Source organism: Cervus canadensis, chromosome Y (genome assembly GCF_019320065.1).
Source record: "Cervus canadensis isolate Bull #8, Minnesota chromosome Y, ASM1932006v1, whole genome shotgun sequence".
In the NCBI taxonomy this organism is placed as follows: Eukaryota; Metazoa; Chordata; class Mammalia; order Artiodactyla; family Cervidae; genus Cervus; species Cervus canadensis.
In genome coordinates, this window is record NC_057420.1 from 3,548,531 (window position 1) to 3,570,378 (window position 21,848).

Below are 21,848 nucleotides of genomic sequence, written 5' to 3' on the forward strand. Positions count from 1 at the left end.
AAGCCTAAAACAATCAGACCATGACAACTAGCAAACATAATGTAAGTGTAGATTAAATCTTTGGACAGGCCCATATGTCTTTGGGAAAGTCCACAGACAAGTTTTGCACTATGTCATGTGTGAAGATTCTGGTATTTTTGGCAAAGGGTTGAAGACCGATATGTACGAAGCCTAAATAACCAGGAAGTTTTGATTATCCATGAAGTCAACTTCTCAAGTTTGTTTCTTCAGAGTATTAAAACCAGTCCTCCATCCCAAATACATTCAGCATATCCATAGATTAAGCACCAAAATCACATTGGTGAACCTTCTTCTTGGGATTAATTATATACACACTCGGTTTACAATCTTGGGAAAGAAAACTCTAGCAAAGTGAAATGAAACCAGCTGAAGGTTGACTCTCCTTTCTTATATTACAGAAACCATCTAAATGTGTATTCCTATAAATTCTCCAAAGAAATAAGTTTCAGAAGTTACTTGATGAATGGTCTCTCTCTACACACCAGTAAAATTCCACTGAGGTCACTAAACTAGCCCTGAACTTCATTTCTTCTGACTACAGAGGATACTTTCAAATCACACTGTTTAAAAGCAAGGAGAGTATCTAAAATTGCAGTGAAACACACACACACACACACACAAATACACCAGTGACATAAAGCAAGGCCAAAATATATTGAGTGCAACACTTTCCTGTATTTTTCAGGGGCTGTTCCTTCCTTTCCCTTATCTCAGCTAAGGGAAAAAAAATTACGAAAGTCTTAGTTCATAGAATTTACTTATGGAAGTAGATTTTCACACGTACAGTTTGATTCTATTACTCATCAAATTCACCACTATCTGGTTACAACACATATGACTTTTGAGAGTGAAATATATTTTATCTGTAAAGGATCGTCTACTTATTTATCCTTCATGGTTGTCAACAGTTGAGAAATATTTAAAATGCTAAGTAAAAACACTTTCAACATACAGATCAAGACTTTCAATGTTTAGAAAACTGAGTATTACTTAGTGTCAAATTTCTGCAACTTCTAATCACATGTATTGAACATTAGGACTCCAAACTGTCTTCTGAAAGCTTCACTTTAGAAATGCCCTTCTTATGATAGTGGCAACACCAAGTTTTGAAAAGAATATATGTTACCAAACAATAAAATTACACTTGGGCAACGTATATAAGCACACAGCCCTTTTCATTAACTCAAATGCGTAGTTCTGCTTGCTGTACATTCTATCAAAACTATCAAGAAACCTCTAGATAACTGGGATATGTAGAAAGACTCTGCAAACAGATGAGTTCATACGAGGGCATATGATGCTGAGGCAATTTATTCAAAACATTCGTTAACTGGAGGTAAAATAGGGGAGGAATCTTCTCTCTTCTTCTTCCTCTCCAGTGTTTTGCAGCACAATTTGTGGTCTTTACCCCTAAGTTCCATTACATTGAAAGAAGCAAGTGTTAACATTTTACTCAAAATACTTCATCAGTTTTTTTAAAAAATACAGTACTTTAAAACCATTAAAATAAACCAGGTTTATTTAAGGCCCATCAAACTACATTCATACTTAATTTTTCTTCTTCTTAGCAGGTGATGACCAAAATTCCAACTGTAGCATTATCCTCAACCTTCTGAGTTCAATCAGATCTGTAAGTGAAAAGAACATCAGATCTACAGAAAAAAATAACTCTAATCATGCATAAAGGATCTTCCTACACTACTTGGAAAATCAAGCCTTTTGAACTAAAGTTAAGGACACCAACCAGATTGTTTTCTCAGTTCCCATGTGTTTTCACTGTATCTCTATGATCTCCATGAGAACATCACACGTTATGCAAGCTATTCTTTTTTCAGTGTTTTAAATTAACTCATTAATCTTAATTGCAGTTTAGCATTCTTTCTTCTCCTAAAAAGGGAAGAGCGGTACTAAATCAAATTCTCTGACTCAATCTGATCACAGGAGTGACACTCCAGTAAATCGCCAGCATAACTGACTCTGGCAAGAACTGCGATTCCGAGATAAAACACATAAACAAAACAAACATAAACACAAACAGAACAAAACCAACAAGAACACATAAACCTAAACAAAATTTCCAAAATAACACAAACTCTTTTCATGACCATTGCCTTTAGTTTTTTCCCCAACTCAACTGCTTAGTCACAGCTCCAGAAAGCTGTCCTCTTTTCCGACTAAGGAAAGGCTTAACTCTGTGGGGCTTGGTATTCAAGTGTTCCCTTTGTTTAGATTCCTTGCCTTCAACCCCAGCTCAGCCGTGACTACCTTCAGGTCTCATATAACATCCTATGCAACTGGTGCATTTTACATTCTCACCACAGAAAGTAACTTGTCAATTGTACCTCCACACTATTAATTTAGTCATAAGGGATCTCTGGCAAAACTGAACAAAATGTTGAGAGAGAGAGGACAGCATTTCTATGAAATCTGTTGTCAGCATTACAAACGACCTATGTACTACAAAGATATCATTACATCAACATCTACTTAAAAGACATGTAATTACTGGATTCCTTCTTTGCATATAACCATTTTTTACTTTCTGATTTACAACTGATTTATAAAGCCCGGGTCCACTTTTTCAAATAAAACTGCCTTTTTGTTCTTTAGCCACAACTGAACTGACATCTTTAAGATGTTCACTTTAACCTTTACATAATTGGTAACTCCAAATACGTAAGAGACAATGACAGAAGCATCAGAAATATCTAAAAAAAAAAATTCATGTAAAACTTTTCAAGCCTCTGAAAAATGATAGCAAAACTGGGAAGAGAAAAAATGAAAAAACATTGAATGATATTGCACCACAACTTTTCTAATCCTTTTTCACCTCCTGTTTCTGGTGTGCTTTAAAATGCGTACAACATCAGTAGATTACTGGGCTTCCCTGGTGGCTCAGGGGGTAAAACGTCTGCCTGCAATGCTGGAGACCCGGTTTCTATACCTGGGTCAGGAAGATCCCCTGGAGAAGGAAATGGCAACCCACTCCAGTATTCTTGCCTGGAGAACCCCACTGACGTGGACAGAGGAGCCTAGTAGGCTACAGTCCACAAGCTTGCAAAGAGTCGGACACGACTGAGCGACTTCACTTTCACATCAGTAGAGTATTATCATGTGTTTAAAAATCTGCAACAATCTGGTAAAAAAAAAAAAATCTGGTAAAAATGTCTGCATTAAAGGTACATATCCAGCTGTTCTAATTCATGGTGTGAGTAAGCTTAAAGAGCCCTGGGTTTTCATGGTTATTTGTGGCCCTGACATGCAGGCTGCTGATCATTCTTTTCCAGCCAGGAATTGAACCCGTGATCCATACAGTGGATGCTGAATATCTTAAAATACTAGACCACCAGGGCAGTGCTTTGGTTTCATTTCCTAGATGATCTGAAAATCCATCAAAGTACAGTATGGACTGGTATGAACACAAGAGATGCGAAAGACTGACTAGAAACTAGCGAACTGTATAATGTAGGTGAACGTGTGATTGCTCACTTCCACTTAAAATTCAGTTTCTCTGAGTGTCTGAAAACGCTCTTAGTAAGGATGTTGGTAAATGGAAAGATCTTGAAATCTGTTTCCGAGGGCAGTAGATCCAGTTTAGGCTTCCTAAAATGTGCTCCTGGAATTCTGAACTTCTACCTTGGTGTTCAAACACTCATTGATGTTTTTGCACTTTTGGTTTCTACAGTACAGTTTTACCACAGAAGTACCAAAAGAAGAAGAAGTCTAACAGGCCTCACAAGAGTATAAGCCATACTGTCATTCCAATTACTCGATGTGCCTGTCTCAAAAGTCAAGAGATACAAATCAATAAAACTTTCACTTAAATACATTCATAGCAGAAACAGTGAGACATGGAAGAGTCTTATCATCACTATTTCCTTACCAAGATAAACAACCATTTCCCACAAACTCCAAACCAAACCTTTGTCCTAGAGTGATACAGGACAATTAATGTAACCTCTAAATACACGGGCAACAAAACAGGCCTTCATTTTAAGAATGCTTTGCAGTGAACCAAAATTCCAGTGCTTCAGCAAGCTGGCTTCAACATGCTTTACTTCTCTTAAGGTACCAGCCTTGTGAGGCAATACACTTTAAACCTGCCTGCTAAACTTCTTAATACTATCACCGTACACCCCCTTGCTTAATAAAGGGTCATTATGGAGTGCCCACTGTCAAACCTAATTGATTTAAAAGACAAACAAACAAGGATCCAAAGAACTATAAAGTTTTTGAAAATCTAAAAAGGTTGCCATGCTGGATTCTGAATATTAATGAATACTCAAACTCATGGATACATAGGCCTCAATATATATTCACGTGTTCAACCTTCTGAGACCTAAAACGGTAAAAGATCTGACTACTTTCATGTACAAAACATTAAAAAGCATACACACACACGGTTCAGCCTTGACTTACACCTTAGGGTCTTCATCCTCAGCTGCAGGGTCCTTAAACTGGATTTCATCATCATCTTCAGGATCAAAGGTATCTGTGTCACTAAGTTCCACTAAAAACACAATAAGAGCATACGCTTAAAAATATAAAATCAAGGTGTTACTAGATTAATTGCCTATTTAAAGAAACAATACTGGATTAATACTGAAACACTGAACTGTACAACAAACTGCTTGTAATCAAACTTCGATTCAACAGTTTCATTCCGAGAAAAATCTTCCCAACTGCAAACACATCACAGAGAACAAACTCACAATGAAACTGCTAAAAGAAGTTCACTGCCAAGTAAGTATTGATCTGATTCCCAATTATCTTAGTATTTCTTAAACGACCTAATTGTCATCAGAATCTTCACTCTTACTTAAAACCACATAACTTGATAATAAAATGCACTCTAATAGAGTAAGTAAAATTGCTATCATGTTCAAAATGTGAGTTTAGTACACCTCCTCTTTTTTCTTACTAGAAACATATTTTCATCTTTCCAAGCTTACTAGAGGAATACTTTTGTCTTTAAAAAATAAAAGGGATATCTTTTAAAAGCACTCTCCACAAAACGCCACAACAGTACTCTGTATACTAAGAAAAACTGAATACTCCTCCACAAAAATCAATACCAGTACCATAACTGTTGTCATCGAGTAGCTGAAACCAGCTATATAATCTCTTAAGCATTGTTAAGAGGCATTCCTTTAACAACTCGTATGTATAAGTCTAGAGTCCGTAAATTTTTCATTCCCCACCAAAAGAATATACTGCAGGAAGATAATCCGTTACTAAGTTCTTAATATACTGAAGTATTTAATACATACTTAAAGTGGATTGAAGCATATTTGTAAAAATACATAAAGAGAGAGAATCCTGAAACAACTGCTTCACCTAAACACTAACTAGCAAATGCTATGAGAAGACAGGGAAATGTAAAATCTTTGATAATAACTACCATATTCTGGAAGCTCTCCATAAGCCTTCAGACTTCTAGCTTCATCTGCACTGTACTTTAAGATTACATCTGCTTTGTTATCCTTGGAGAAGAACAAGGAAGGATCAAACTTGGTTATGCAAAGAGTCATCAGCTGTCTCATAAATTACTTTCAGATTAAACACACTTATGTGAAACCTCACCATTCTCTCACCTTCCTTCTATCATCCGCACACACGCACACACACACACACACAAGTCCTCGTGATGAAGTCTGCATGCATGACCAAATAAAATATAGACTAGGAAAATGATGTGTATAACGCACTGAATCAAAAGTACGAAAAGGAAACACGGCGGGGCGGGGGGGAGTGCTGTGGCACTACTGTCCTTGTTCACTCTCTAACACTGTAGTTCTAAGTGACGGTGGTATTGTGACCCAAGAGAAACCTTTCTATAACCCACAGTTCTTAGAGTATCTTACTGATTCGAATTGTTTGTGGTGATTTAAAAAGATACCTATATTCTCCTAAAACCTGACAGGCTTGAAGTGAAGTCCTTGTGTGTTTATAAAGCTCTTCTGTGTGCTTCTGATGCAAATATGCCTGTCAAGTACTGCCCCAACAAAGTTCACTTTTCTCCATTTTAAAGACGCCCAGTCACTGACAGAGCAAACAATTCTGAATGCTTACAGTTAACCTAGAAAAGGCCTAAAGAAAGGCAACTGAAAATATCACAGTCATAAAACTGCAGTGTAGTAGAAAGCAACACTTCTCAAACTATAATGTGCACAAAAACACATGTATGTATTGTGTTAAAACTCTGAGTGCAACTCAGTAGGGAAGAGATTAGCTAATAACGTACTAAGATACTTCCATAGAGTGGGGGTGCTGCTATTATCTTTACAGTATGATTTGAGTAACAAGGGTTTGCAATTATCCACAGCAGATTAAAAATCAGAAGAGCTGTTTGTGGCTATCACTTTAAAGTCAGTACCTTAATCCCTTATAGGATTAATATAATTGTGGTTACACTGCCCGTGAAACAAAGAATTAAACTGGGAACTAACAATTTTTCCATTCCTTTCCGGGGTTATATGTAGTTAAACTAAAATAAATGGACATGAAAATGATGCACATTTACAGAGTCTATATTTTTACTCATCACATATGAAAAATGGAAAGGTTATAAAGGGATGATCCAGATCACAAAAACATACAAAGGAAAAAAATTCAGTAAAGTTTCAGGATACGAAATCAATATACAAAAGTCAGTTATAGTAGTAATGTGTCCATACTGCGCAAAGTAATGTACAGATTCCATGTAATTCCTATAGAAATTCAAGTAGCAGTTATTTTCAGAGACAAAGCTATACGGAACCGCAAACAATCCTAACCACCAAAGCAACCTGGAGGAAGAATAAAGCTGGAGGACACACACTTCCTGCTTTCCAAACACAACTGTCCCTACAATATGTCTCCGGCATTTCACCAGTAATGCGGACTCTTGGGACAAAACTCATCACTCAGAAATAAAATTTTTCAAAGACAATCAATCAAAACTCATGAAGGGAACCAAGTGTAGATCTCAGTGTAGAAAAGACATCCTCTCCAATAAACAGTACTGGGAAAACAATACTTAACATATAGTGGATGCCTTTCTTACACCAGAAACTGCCTAAAATTACCCTGAAGTAGATCAGAGTTTTAAACACAGGCCTGAAACCCCAGAACTACTGCAAGAGAACGCAGTGCAAAACTACCAAATGCCGCTCTTGCTCTTTGCTTTTTGTATAGGACACCAAAGCCATATTTGCTTTTTGTATAGGACACCAAAGCAACACAAGCAAAACCTAGTCAGTGGAACTACATCACACTAAATCGCTTTTGCACAGAAAAGGAAATTGTCAACAACAACTACAAAAGACAGTGTACTAGGTCGGTAAAAATATTTGCAAATGTTATGACCAATTAGGGGATAACATCCAATGCAGATAAATCCTGCCATCTGGAGCAACTAGCATGAAACCGGAGGGTAGTGTGCCAAGAGAAACAAGTCACACAGAGAAGGCAAACACTGTAGGACCTCATTTATATGTGGAATCAAGACTGAAGACACACTCATCAAAGTTCAGGGATGCTCCTAACCTCTCAGCTTCGAGTCACCTGGATTTTCTGCACGAGCCTGAAATGAAGAGCTATCAGTCGCCTGGCTTAGTATCAAAGGTATACCACTGCAAGCACAGGGCCTGAACGCAGAGGATGAGAGGCCTGCTGGTTTTTAATGAAACCTCAAACACGGGCTGTCTGTGATGTTATAAAGAAGCATCCAGTGGCCACAGGCAAGGAAAAGATACATGCCGTACACAATCTCTTTCAGAAATCACTCAACAAACAATGGCAAGAAAAAAGCCCTGGGAGAAGAAATCGGATCTCCCGTCTCACCATGTTATATTTGCACTTCTGAGTTTTCAACAAAAACAGAAACAAGAACGAACATGGAACGTACAAAGAAAAAGGAAAATGTGTTCGCTCACATACCAGAAAATACGTAGGCAATACAAAGCATGACTGAGAAAGCCTACAAGCTGGACTTAACAGAGACATTACCTCGGGTAGCATGTGTAAAAAGAAGACAAGAAACAGTGTGCATAATGCGGTTTTAATTGTGAAGAATATTTCACTAGAGAATCAAGACAAACATATTCTTTAAAAGAAAACTAGTGGAGATAAAAAAGTCTCTTTAATCACTAATAGAACGATCACACCAAAAAAAATCAACAGGGAAACAGAAGACTGAAATTTACAAATCAGAACGTCTTAATTATTTACAGGAAACATGACTTGATAATAGAATAGAGAGAGAAACATGACCTGATAATAGAATTATTTCACTGAAAATTTAATTGGGCACACGTGATGGGTTTGACACAGAAGTCCAAAGGACTTCTGTCTCACAAGTCTTAGTACAAACACTGAGGTCATAGCGGGCAACTAACAAGTAGTTTTTTAAGTATTCATCTCAGATTTATAACATACACTCTAAATGACCTAGTCTATGTCTTACCCTTCTCCTACAAGCCAAAACACCCCCCTTGGAGATTAGAGGTTTTGCCTGACTTAATTGCATCATCTTACAGCAGTGATTTCTCAAACTTCGATTTGAGACCTTGAAAGTTAAAAACTGCAACTGAGAACCCAACATAAATTACTAAATTTTTCTTTTAGTGAGTAATAATGCTAATGAAAATCACTCTCATATGCTACTGTTCTATTTCAGCAAAGGTTAGTTTACAAAAATATTTAAAAAGCAAAATGGGCGGAGTCCTCTGGTGGTCCAATGATAAGGACTCAGGGCTTCCTCAGATGTATTCTGGGTTCAATCTCTGACTGGGGATCTAAGATCCCACGAGCTTCAGCGCCATCAAAAATTAAAGGAAAAATCAAGTGAAAGGAAAATGAATAATCTAGCTCTGTGAACTATATATCATAAAATATGAAGATACCTTCTCATTTTACTGCAGAATACTGAAAACGTCAGCCTGCACCGGAATCACTAAAAACCTAGCACAGAGGCCTGACTACACCTGGACTTTAAAGAAGGACAGAAGGGTGAACTCTAGTATTTATCCAAAATTATAAGAGAATATTTATTACTTATTATATTTAAAATAAAGAAAAAAGAAACAACCAGTCTTCCCACAAAACACATGTACCGTCAGTCAGCCAGAATCCTATCATCTTAAACACTGTGGATCGTAACAAATTTGGATGCCAGAAGGATGAGACTCATAACTGGCTAGAACAGGTCAAATGCATTTTATTGCATCATCTAAATACTGATATTAATGATTCTTAAATTCAAGATTATAACTTTACACGTAATTCTTACCTGATAGTCTCGAAGACCAACCAATATAATATCTGAAGTATTTATCCAAACCTATAAAAGAAAACTCATGGTATATTGTATGTAAAATGCAAACAATAGTGTTCAATGTAAAGCAATACTTAATACAAAAAATATAATTCATTCGGTCTGTGAAAAATATCTACTAATGAATTACGGCAAAACTACAGATGAGTGTGTGTGTGTGTGTGTGTGGTCTGTGTGTGTGTTGTGTGTGCATGTGCATGTATGTGTGTATTATCTGTGTGTGTGCTCATGCCTACGAGCCTCTGAATGTACAAGAGCATAGTTCTTTGTCACGTGAATTACTTTTATTCACAAATCACTCTGGACATTTTCAGTTCTTTTAAACAAATGAAAATAAGTCATCTACACAAATATAGTCATCTAGTTACCAATCGACATCAATTCAGGTTCCCAAACCACTAACTGGAAAAGAATGACTCAAGAGAACAAAACTGTTTTTTAATCCAAAAAATTAGGGTTGAAGGAACTGTTAAACAATATGGTCAATCAACGTGCCAAAATTACTAAATAAGATGCTCTCTCATGTTCCAATTTCAAATGTTCCTAACACCACATACAGCTGTTCCCACAAAGCAAAGTCTTACCCAGGACCACACGTTAGATTTAATTAACAATTAGACTTCTGTTGTCTGAAAAATAATCTTCAGGTGTTTTATTTTTCTTTCTTTCTTTCTTTCATGGCTTACCATTTTTGTTAAGAGTCTAGGCCATTTGTTTCATACACGGAATCTGTCTGTTTCCGCAAGAGCAAACATTTCTGGCATAAGTCCAGTCTAGGTGTCACAAATCATTCTTTCTAAATCTGAGTCCTATTATTAAAGTTATCAAGCATTTTCTAATTTTATGCATTTATATTGCCATATAAATCACTATTCTTGAAGTCTTCAAGAATTCACCAAATTCAGTCACTTGAAGCACAGACAAATGTTTTAAAGGTAAGCTTTGGACTAAAGGAAAATATACCTCCACACTGACCTTATTTCTCAAGCTTCCTCGGATATGACATATCCTTGTCACACCGTCAGAGCACACTGCTTCCAATCGTGCATTTCCCAACATTTTGGTTACCTGGGCATACTCTTAGGAAAGGGCAAAAAAGAAAAAAGCAAAACAAAACCGTAACATACTGTCCAGTTTTTCTTAAAATGCAACACTTGTGATTAAGTTGGTAACTTCACTGTGAGTGCTAACTTTAGACCAAACCATAATTTAAAACAGAACAAAAGGTTCAAGTATGACAACAAATGAGAGCTGTCTCAGGGGACATATATTAATGTTATCCACAAAAATGGGAGAACTCTTAGTCTCTCAAGCAATGTCTACGGTCTCATTCAGCTAAACTGATGCATTTATCCTCTTGTTTTTTGAGCAAGTAAAAGTTGACAAAAGTGAAGCAGTTAATCCAAAATCACAAATGTTATTTCCAAGAAAAGTTATCGCTACTGGGTATATTTAAGTCATCCACTAATTTGAGAAAATCAGTTCAGTCTTTGTCTTCACGACTGCATGCTCTACCTCTGCACACCAAAGTGGTTCACTTCAGACTGCGCCCTACATGCTGGCTTAGCAACCTCTCACGCTGCATATTTGCAAAATCTTGCCTCTCCTTTCCCTCATTAACTCTACTGATAACCAACAGCAGGCTGATCACTAACGAACATTTGCTTGAGGACACGCTGATGCTTATTCTCAAGTCCTTAATATAGTATTTCAAGATAAAGCGTCAAATGCTTAAAGACAATTATATCTAAGCATAGTCAAGAGGCCACCAGATTCTACTGTCAGTTGAAGACACTGACATAAGCATTAGCCAGCACGGGATGACGTCTTCCTGACTTTAAATGACAAACGCAGGCATCAGAATAGAGAAAGAAACAGGTAGTTAATATAAAGCAGCTACATTACTAAATGTTTACTAAGGACAAACATCAAAGTCACAGCCACTGCAGCCACAATATTAAAGGCGACTGCTCCTGGACCTTTCGGGTACGATATAAATGAAGTCCCTGATGATTATAGCGTGGAAGTGAGAAACAGATTTAAGGAACTAGATCTGATAGAGTGCCAGATGAACTACAGACAGAGGTTCGTGACATTGTACAGGAGACAGGGAGCAAGACCATCCCCAAGAAAAAGAAATGCAAAAAAAGCAAGATGGCTGTCGAGGAGGCCTTACAAATAGCTATGAAAAGAAGGGAAGTGAAAAGCAAAGGAGTAAAGGAAAGACATACCCATTTGAATGCAGAGTTCCAAAGAATGGCAAGGAGAGATAAGAAAGCCTTCCTCGGCGACCAGTGCAAACAAAGAGAGGAAAATAACAGAATGGGAAAGATTTCTTCAGGACAATTAGAGATACCAAGGGAACGTGTCATGCAAAGATGGGCTCCAGAAAAGGCAGAAATGGTATGGACTTAACAGAAGCAGAAGATATTAAGAAGAGGTGGCAAGAATACACAGAAGTGTACAAAAATGATCTGCCCGACCCAGATAATCACCAAGGAGTGATCACTCATCTGGAGCCAGACATCCTGGGACGTGAAGTCAAGCAGGCCTTAGGAAGTATCACTACAGACAAAGCTAGTGGAGGTGATGGGTTTCCAGCTGAGCTACTTCAAATCCTCAAAGATGATGCTGTGAAAGTGCTGCAGTCAATGTGCCAGCAAATTTGGAATACTCAGCAGGGGCCAGGGGACAGGAAAAGTCAGTTTTCTTTCCAATCCCAAAGAAAGGCAATGCCAAAACCGCTCAAAGCACCGCACTGTTGTACTCATCTCATACGCTAGCAAAGTAATGCTCAAAATTCTCCAAGCCAGGCTTCAACAATACATGAACTGTGAACTTCCAGATGTTCAAAGCTGGTTTTATAAAGGCAGAGGAACGGAGATCAAATTGCCAACATCCACTGGATCATGGAAAAAGCAAGAGAGTTCCAGAAAAACATCTATTTCTGCTTTACTGACTATGCCAGAGCCTTTGACTGTGCGGATCCCAATAAACTGTGGACAATTCGAAAAAGTTGGGAATACCAGGCCCACCTGACCTGCCTCTTGAGAAATCTGTATGCAAGTCAGGAAGCAACAGTTAGTGGTGGATATGGAACAACAGACTGGTTCCAAGTAGGAAAAGGAGCACATCTAGGCTGCACATTGTCAACCTGCCTATTTAACTTCTATGCAGAGTACATCACGAGAAATGCTGGGCTGGATGAAGCACAAGGTGGAATCAAGACTGCCGGGAAAAAATTCAACAATCTCAGAGACGCAGATGACAGCACCCTTGAGGAAAGATCCTCTTTATGAGAGTGAAAGAAGAGAGTGAAACAGTTGGCTTAAAGCTAAACATTCAGAAAACGAAGATCATGGCATCCGGTGCCGTCACTTCATGGCAAATACATAGGGAAGAGTGAAAACAGTGGCTGACTTTAGTTTCGGGGGCTTGAAAACCACTGCAGATGGTGACCGTAAGCGTGACATAAAAAGACGCTTGGGTGCTCGCTTCGGCAGCACATATACTAAAATTGGAACGATACAGAGAAGATTAGCATGGCCCCTGCGCAAGGATGACACGCAGATTCGTGAAGCGTTCCATATTTTTTTAAAAAAAAAAAAAAGACGCTTGGATGGAAAGTTACAACCAAACTATACAGCATATTGAAAAGCAGAGACATTACTTTGCCAACAAAGGTGCATCTAGGCAAAGGCTATGGTTTTTCCAGTAGTCATGTATGGATGTGTGAGACAGGACGGTAAAGAAAGCTGAGTGCTGAAGAATTGATGCTTTTGAACTGTGGTGTTGGAGGAGACTCTTGAGAGTCCCTTGGACTGCAAGGAGATCCAACCAGTCCATACTAAAGGAGATCGGTCCTGGGTGTTCACTGGAAGGACAGATGTTGAAGCTGAAACTCCAATACTTTGGCCACCTGATGTGACGAGTTGACTCATTTGAAAAGACCCTGATGCTGGGCAAGATTGAGGACGGGAGGAAGAAGGGAACAAGAGAGGATGAGCTGGTTGGATGGCATCACTGACTCAAGGGACATGAGTCTGGCTAAGCTCCAGGAGTTGGAGATGGACAGGGAAGCCTGGCTTGCTGCAGTCCATGGGGTTGCAAAGAGTTGGAAGTGACTGAGCGACTGAACTGAACTGAACTGCTCCTTGGAAGAAAAGCGATGACAACTCTAGACAGCATGTTAAAAGGCAGAGATATTACTTTGATGACAACGCTCTGTACAGTCAAAGCTCTAGTTCTTCCAGTAGTCATGTATGGATGTGACAGTTGGGACCATGAAGAGGGCTGAACGCCAAAGAGTTGAAATTTTTCAACTGTAGCACTGGAGAAGACTCTTGAGAGTCCCTTGGGCAGCAAGGAAATCAAATCAGTCAATCCTAAAAGAGATCAACCCTGAATATTCACTGCAAGGACTGCTGCTGAAGCTCCAATACTTTGGCCACCTGATGCAAAGAGTCGACTGCAAGGAGAAGACCCTGATGCGGGAGGGAAAGCAGGAGGGTAAGAGAAGAGGACAAGAGAAGATGAGACGGTTGGATGGTATCACAGGATTCAAGGGATATGAGTGTGAGCAAACGCAAGGGTATGGCAAGGACAGGGAACCCAGGTGTACTGCCGTTCACGGGGTCCCGCAGGGTCAGAGACATGGCTTAGTGACTGAGAAACAACTCCCCCAAAGAGATCCTTGTCTCATCTGTCATCATCCTGAAAGGTAAATGGGATTCCAACTATGGACAGTCCCTTGGATCACAGGCCATGAACCCAGCTTAGTACTCAGGGCTGCTACACAGGAGCAAAGAACAAAGAAAAGATAATGATAATTTAAAAACTGGCCCTGAAACAGACTTCTAACGTAAGGAAAAAATATGAAGGTCAAAGACCAGATTATCTTTAGACACACATCATGTTTCAAATAATCAATAAAAATATTTGTGTTTGTTCCTGAGCGTGTGTGTGTGTCTTTAGTGACTTGCACTATGCAGGAATAACTACATGCCTTTGTTATGAAGTGCTGGAAATTATTGAAACAAATGGACAAATGTGAACGGTGGTTATACACCAGCTCAACAACAGAGGAGAGGATTTTCAATTTAGAGAAAAGTATGCACAAGAACTGAACAATATGCTAACTTCAGTTCATTTCAACATCCACATATGGCTCCTGGCTATTCCTGAACAGGGGTTTGCCCGGTGGCTCAGCCATGAAGAATCCACCTGCAAACGCAAGAGACAAAGGAGACAACGCACTAGACTTCCGGGCCAGGATGAGCCCGTGGAGAAGCAAATGGCAACACGCTCCAGTATTCTTGCCTGGAGAATCCTGTGGACACAGGAGCCAGGTGGGCTACAGTCCCTGAGATCTCAAAAGAGTCAGATGTGACTAAGCGCAAGCCATGGGGCTAGAACAGAGTACCTACCAAGTGACAGTATAATGGTAAGCTTAAATTTCCTGTGACCATGCTACTGGAGTTACATAGGAGAAAGGCTTCGCTCTTAGGAGATGGAACATTTAGGGCTAAAGTCCATAACTGTATGTAACGAGACCCGCCTATAAGAAAGTTTAATATGTTAGGAGGACTTCGACAAAGGAGGCAAGAATATACAGTGGAAAAAAGACAACCTCTTTCTTTAACAAGTGGTGCTGGGAAAACTGGTCAACCACCTGTAAAAGAATGAAACGAGAACACCTTCTAACACCATACACAAAACTAAACTCCAATGGATTAAAGATCGAAATGTAAGACCAGAAACTATAAAACTCCCAGAGGAGAACACAGGCAAAACACTCTCCGACATAAATCACAGCAGGATCCTCTACGACCCACCTGCCAGAATATTGGAAATAAAAGCAAAAAGAAACAAACGGGACCTAATGAAACTTAAAAGCTTTTGCACAACAAAGGAAACTATAAGCAAGGTGAAAAGACAGCCCTCAGATTGGGAGAAAATAATAGCAAACGAAGCAACAGACCAAGGATTGATCTCAGAAATATACAAGCAACTCCTGCAGCTCAATTCCAGAAAAATAAATGACCCAATCAAAAAATGGGCCAGAGAACTAAACAGACATTTCTCCAAAGAAGACATACAGATGGCTAACAAACACATGAGAAGATGCTCAACATCACTCATTATCAGAGAAATGCAAATCAAAACCACAACGAGGTACCATTACACGCCAGTCAGGATGGCTGCTATCCGAAAGTCTACAAGCAATAAATGCTGGAGAGGGTGTGGAGAAAAGGGAACCCTCTTACACTGTTGGTGGGAATGCAAACTAGTCCAGCCGCTATGGAGAACAGTGTGGAGATTTCTTAAAAAACTGGAAATAGAACTGCCATATGACCCAGCAATCCCACTTCTGGGCATACACACGGAGGGAAGCGGATCTGAAAGAGACACGTGCACCCCAGTGTTCATTGCAGCGCTGTTTACAACGGCCAGGACATGGAAGCAACCTAGATGTCCATCAGCAGAGGAATGGATAAGGAAGCTGTGGTACAGATACACCATGGAATATTACTCAGCCATTAAAAAGAATTCATTTGAATCAGTTCTAATGAGATGGATGAAACTGGAGCCCATTATACAGAGTGAAGAAAGCCAGAAAGATAAAGACCAATACAGTATACTAATGCATATATATGGAATTTAGAAAGGTGGTAACGATAACCCTACATGCAACACAGAAAGAGAGACACAGATGTACAGAACAGGCTTTTGGACTCTGTGGGAGAAGGCGAGGGTGGGATGTTTTGAGAGAACAGCATCGAAACATGTATACTATCAAGGGTGAAACAGATCACCAGCCCAGGTTGGATGCATGAGACAAGTGCTCGGGGCTGGTGCACTGGGAAGACCCAGAGGGATCGGGTGGAGAGGGAGGTGGGAGGGGGGATTGGGGTGGGGGAATACATGTATATCCATGGCTGATTCATGCCAAAGTATGGCAAACACCACTACAATACTGTAAAGTAATTAGCCTCCAACTAATAAAAATAAATGGAAAAAACAAAACAAACAAACAAAACGTTAGGAGGAAAATGTGCATGTTCCAAAAGAAAGAATAGAAGAAAACATTGAAAATTAGTGAGTCTAAGTTAAAAACAAAATATGGGAGTTGCACTCATATTTCAACTCCTCTGTGGGCTTAGCTAAATATGAAAGGGGAAAAAGTAAGTGCTTCAGTCAGTTTTTTTACTCTTATTTTAGTCTGCACTTACTTAAGTAAGAGATAGTCAATTATTCTGTTACTTTAGTAAATATGATCATGCACTAGTGACACTGGAGTACTGAGGGGCTGAGGTCTTGGCATGGATTTCTCATAGGCTACTGAAAAATGAGTGCAAAAGTAGGCGATTTTCAATGTTGGCAGCCAGGCTTACTCTGCTCCAAACACTACAATGCACTGTCATTTATACCATGGTTATCCACAGAATAAAAACAGGACACCTTGTTTACAGAAATGCCACATTATAAACCTGCATGAGAAATAGTGTACAATAAATTAACACAGAAATTCTGGAGAAATATAGGGCACTGTAAACGGGGAAAAGATGGAGATACGAGGGGCTTCCGTGGTGGCTCAGTGGTAGGGAATCCACCTGCCAATACAGCAGACACTGGTCTGACCCCTGGTCCAGGATGAACTCACATGCCTCCCAAAGACTGAGCCCCTGTGCCACAGCTATTGCGCCTGTGCCCTACAGCCTAGAAGCCGCAACTAATGAGCCCATGCACTGCAACTACTGAAGCCAGGTCTCCCGAGAGCCTCTGCTCCACAAGTGGAGAGGGCACCCCGATGGGAAGCTTGTGCACTGCAGCTACAGAGCAGCCCCTGCTGTCCTCATCTAAAGAAAAGCCCATGCGCAGTAAAGAAGGCCCAGCACAGCAAAAAAACAAAAACAAAAACACATAAGCGGATAAAAATCGTTTAGATGAAGAAAAAACAAGGGAGTTATGAGACGACTCCTCAGCAGTATGACTAAGACATGTTTCAGATCAAACTCTGAAATTCACATTACTGGAAAAGGTATCAGTAACTAAAGAATTCTTACCTTGTCCATCTTGTTTAAAGACTAGGTCTCTATTTTTATATTCATTCTCCTTCTTACCCTTACGCTTGTTTCTGCCTCCTTTACCTAAGTGATTAAAAAGTGAATAAAAATTGAAATCTAATCATCTGTATAATAGTTTACAAACTCAACTGTAAAACAAACGAACATAAGCTTTGAAACTTTACAAAAACACAGGGGAACAAACAGGTTACCATTTAAATAGCAGTAAAATATTAACAGACCTCAAAAGAGATTTACAACTTAACCTAACTTGCTTACCGATTAGCCGCTTACAAATTGCCAATGACGTTCTTCTAAGTCGCTTAACAGCTAATATTATCAACCACATAACACATTACCAGAGATAACCATTAGCACTTTTATTATCCATGCTTTCCAATTAAACCTGGATTCTATACATTCTCTTCCACAATTTACTTTCCAATTAATAAACCGAGACTACTCCATATATTTGTAAAGGAATGGAAACTGAAAAATCATATGTAGAAACGTCTTCAGTTTGGCATGAGAGTTAGCAGCTGGTTTAAAAGTCCCACAGAAGGAAGACGGGAGCCACCCAAGGCTGGAGTGAAGCCCAGGAAGATAACATTAAGAAAAATGTATTGAACATCTATTAAGCACCAAGCTGTACTGAGTCAGCATTCATAAAGTAAGTCCTATTCTCTTCAGGATACACAACCGAATGTGGGCATCTGAAACTTCATTCCTAAAAACAGAGGAGGAAACAAGGAATGTATGGAAACGCACACTTATTTGTAAGCTAAAAGTGAATTCAATAGATTAGAAAAAAAAAAAAAAACAAGTAGAAGTGGTTTGTAATTTACCTAACACAGTATGAAAAAGAGGTTTCTAGAGTTTCCCTGAATAGTTAGCAGTAAAACATTTGCTTGCTAGAGAAAGGCTGTGCCAGTTGGTTTGGGGAATGTAGAGAGCACTGAACTCAAAGGTGAAAAATTTGACCCAATGTGGCAAACGTTAAGGAAGCCTTGAGAGCTAACATGAAGTGTCAGGAATGAATAATGAAGAGAGGTTTGCCCTGCAATGTGAAATGCGGTGCTACTCTGAAGGAGATATTCTCACTCCTAGCAGTTACAGTTTGCCAGGAGGCATTACAAGGATATTAAACATGACACAAGAACAACTCAGGTCTGTAAAAAGGAGAATTCAAGGACTGACTGTCCCAGGGCTCTGCTTCAGTTAGCTTAGAAGTACCCTTTTGGAAGTTACAAGCAAAATTACTGTCAAATCTGGTTATTTGTGAACTGTCTGACTCAGAATAAAGACAAATAGAAACACACAGTGCCAGCATCGACTTTACTGGATAAGAAGGCTGAACACGTTGGGATATGTGTGCATTCTAAAGAAGGTTAAGGTTTGTGACAGGCAGAAGAAAGTAAACTGGCAGACATGAACCTCAACGTGCAACAACGTTTGGCCTCCGTGTTTGCAAAGCAGTACTTTCACCAGTAGTCAACCGCGCACAAAGGAAACTACTGACAAGTATTTAATAGACCCGAAGAAAGAATCAGTGTGTCACAAACAACAGCTAAGGGAGAGTCTTCGGAAGGGATGAAGGCCTCAGCTGCCCGAAAGTAGCCTTCTGCCAGTTTACTAACGGCCTGCAGTTAAACTGGCATGAATCCAAAACTAATCGTATTTTCACCTCCCTGTAAAACTGACAAAAGCGGAGAGGAAATTATCCCGCTATGTCTACAGAGCGGGAGGAAGCCGGAGCCGCTTCCTAGCTCCTATGTGGACTGTGGAGTCCGCTCAAAGACCTCAGCCAACCACACGAAGGAGAAACTACCACTGACCGCGCGGCAGAGCAAACCCTGGTGCCGGGAAACCGAGTCATTACCTTTATTCTTGGGCATAGCTGCAACGGCAGGCTCACTGTTTCCAAGCAGCTTCCGGTGCCGCTGCCGCTGGCAGGTAATCCTCCGAGGTTTCCAAGGAGCTAACCTACGCACACACTCGGACTTGAGAACTCGCGCGAGACATCGGAGCGCAGCCACGCTTAGCGGCAGCAAAATGGCGACCCAGCCAGTGTCACGTGGTTAACGTCACTTTCCCCGCCTCTGACGCTACGGGCCTATCCTCCAAGCACAGTCTCTTCCGCCCTACGGAGCACGTGTAGTCCAAACCCACTGACTTCCTGGCACTCAACAATGTGAGGGACGCTGTGACAGGTTGCAGTGGACAGGTATAGATTTTTGGAGAACACTGCGCTGAGCGAGATGTGTCAATATAGTGGAGACCGCATGCATTTCCCTAAATAGAAACCGCTTGAGCTGACTCAAACTAGTGAGTAGGATTTTGCTATTTTGTAATAAGTGCTCTTGACCATTTGCCCTCTGATCCTTTCTTTGTTTGAATTGTATCTGTTGTCTTCCTTCTTGGAGAAACAAATTCCACCAGGAGGCTTCTGTTAGAAATATGGTACATGGTACAGTGGTGGAAGAATTAAACAGAAAGGGTATATATATGTCTCTCAAAAGATTGAGCCCAGGATCATTACAGACCCCTCTCTTAGGTCCACCAAGATTGGTGTATCCGGATGTCGTATCCAATGTCAGATGGGTAGAAGAAAGTTTAAAGTTAGTGTAAACAAACAAAATAAATGGATAAAGAATAAAATTTAGAAATATCAAAAACTTTCTCTTCAGAAATAAAATGTTCAGGATTGTTTTTCATAGTGATGGAAGTGATGGATATTTTCACCTATTTTAAGTATGAGGAAACATTCGGGACTACGTGTTACTTCACTTGAACTTTATGCAAGACGCCCTACCTTTTGACGTGAGAAACCAGTATTGTACATGTGCTTTAACCACTAAAGAAAAGTCACTCTTGATCGACTTAAGGAAAGACGTCAAAATCTACTGCAGTTGTCCATCAGCAGTGCACGCTTGAGAAACTCTGGATGGGAAAAACAAGATGAAGCATTTCTGTGCTTGGGTCTATGGGTCCCTAGATGGTTAGGATGAATATGGAAATCGAAACTTGAGTGATTCCACATGCTTGCCTAGAGAAACGCTACAATCTCTTGCTTTCAATCCCTGTTTGTTTGGCGGTTTTTATTTTTTTATTTATTTTTTTCCTTTGTGACTATCAGGAATGTTTCAGCAAGTTAAGTGTTTCACTACATATATTTTCTACGTTAAAGAAGGTTGTATATGTACTGGCTCTGCCCCTACGTCTGCCTCTAAGCCTCCTCTCAAAACTCTGTGAAAGACCATTTCCAGCCTGTGGTCTTCAAGTTTCCTGAACTTATGATTTTCTATTTATACTATTAATTATTCATTGATATTTTTAATCCACAATACTATGATTTCCCTCACTTTTGCTTTTTGTTTTGCCTCAAGGTCAAAACGGTGTATGGAAAGTTGGTCTCCTACAATCATGCCCTATGATCAATGAGCCCACATAGCAAGGATTGACAACTGATACTTTTTAGCAGAATTGAGGGCTTCCCTGGTAGCTCAGCCAGTAAAGAATCCACTGCAGTGGCAGGATACCCCACTTCGTTTCCCAAGGTTGAAAGATCCTCTGGAGGAGGAATAGGCTACCCACTCCAGTATTCTTGTGCTTCCTTCACGGCTCAGATGGGAAACGATCTGACTGCAATGCGGCCAACCTGTCTTCCGCCCCTGGGTTGGGCACATCCCTCGAAGAGGGCGGAGCAACCCACTCCAGTATTCTGGCCTGGAGGATACCTGTGGACACAGGAGCTTGACGGACAAGAGTCTATGATGTCACAGAGAATCAGACACAACTGCAAAACTAAGCATACTAGAAACCAAAATTTATTTTTGTAAGAAAAGTGCTTGAAAAGCTTGATATATGGAGGTCTGACTAAGAAAGTGTATTTGACCCTGAAAAAAATTCAAAAAGCAATGAACTTTTACTACTCTCTTGTCTATAGAAGCCGAGGACAACTGGAGTGTCTGTTCCCCTTTCAGAGGCAAGTTGTTGTGGTAGAATATGTTAAAAGATTAAACAAACAACGTATTCCTAGTGACATGCTGCTTTCACCAATGAAGCAATGTGGAATTCAAGATCAATACCAAAGCAGGAGCAAAACTGCTGCCAGTTGCAGTTGTAAGACACGACCTCCAAAGAGAACTACATACATGCATATAAATGACTGACTGAAGTATCTTCCAATACACTATAAAACTACACAGACAGTATTATAAAGGATTTTGCTTTTCCAGTCAATAATACAGAAGTGTCTTTGAGTTACTGATAGTTTTAATAACCAAAAGCAGTGACCGCTTTTCAGACGTTCCATCCAAAGTCATTTGAACAAAGCTGTCAACTTGTCCCCCCTAAAAGCCACATGTTGATAGTAGTGGTGGTAATTAGTCACTAAGTCAAGTCCACCTCATTTTTACCTCCATGGACCATACACCACCAGGCTC

General features: G+C 39.8%; 1 protein-coding gene and 1 non-coding gene across 3 annotated transcripts; one reads left to right on the forward strand and one right to left on the reverse strand.

Annotated features, from left to right (window-relative positions):
• Window positions 1–1,403: 1,403 nt before the first annotated feature.
• Window positions 1,404–19,640, reverse strand: LOC122436415 (eukaryotic translation initiation factor 1A, Y-chromosomal-like). Of its 2 annotated transcripts, none has more exons than XM_043460216.1 (7): window positions 19,283–19,640; window positions 17,404–17,487; window positions 10,313–10,416; window positions 9,293–9,343; window positions 4,441–4,531; window positions 1,570–1,649; window positions 1,404–1,431 (listed from the first exon to the last, which is right to left on the reverse strand). In XM_043460216.1, the coding sequence occupies exons 1-6, from the start codon at window positions 19,296–19,298 to the stop codon at window positions 1,570–1,572; spliced, it is 426 nt and encodes a 141-aa protein (XP_043316151.1). In that variant the 5' UTR covers window positions 19,299–19,640; the 3' UTR covers window positions 1,404–1,431. The 2 variants fall into 2 exon arrangements, with proteins under 2 accessions (XP_043316151.1, XP_043316150.1); XM_043460215.1 differs by lacking the exon at window positions 1,404–1,431 and adding an exon at window positions 5,423–5,504 and having other exon boundaries at window positions 1,499–1,649; window positions 19,283–19,632.
• Window positions 12,825–12,931, forward strand: LOC122436484. The gene has a single exon (XR_006268025.1). It is a non-coding gene; the product is annotated as a U6 spliceosomal RNA (small nuclear RNA).
• Window positions 19,641–21,848: the final 2,208 nt, after the last annotated feature.

What these genes read in the sequence shown, in the direction of transcription:
- LOC122436415 (XM_043460215.1), bottom strand. An exon ending in CTTTAAACAAGATGGACAAG is followed by an intron (nt 10,417 to 17,403) that starts GTAAGAATTCTT and finishes CCCTTTCCTAAG; the next exon opens with AGTATGCCCAGGTAACCAAA. An exon ending in GAGGAAGCTTGAGAAATAAG is followed by an intron (nt 9,344 to 10,312) that starts GTCAGTGTGGAG and finishes TTTCTTTTATAG; the next exon opens with GTTTGGATAAATACTTCAGA.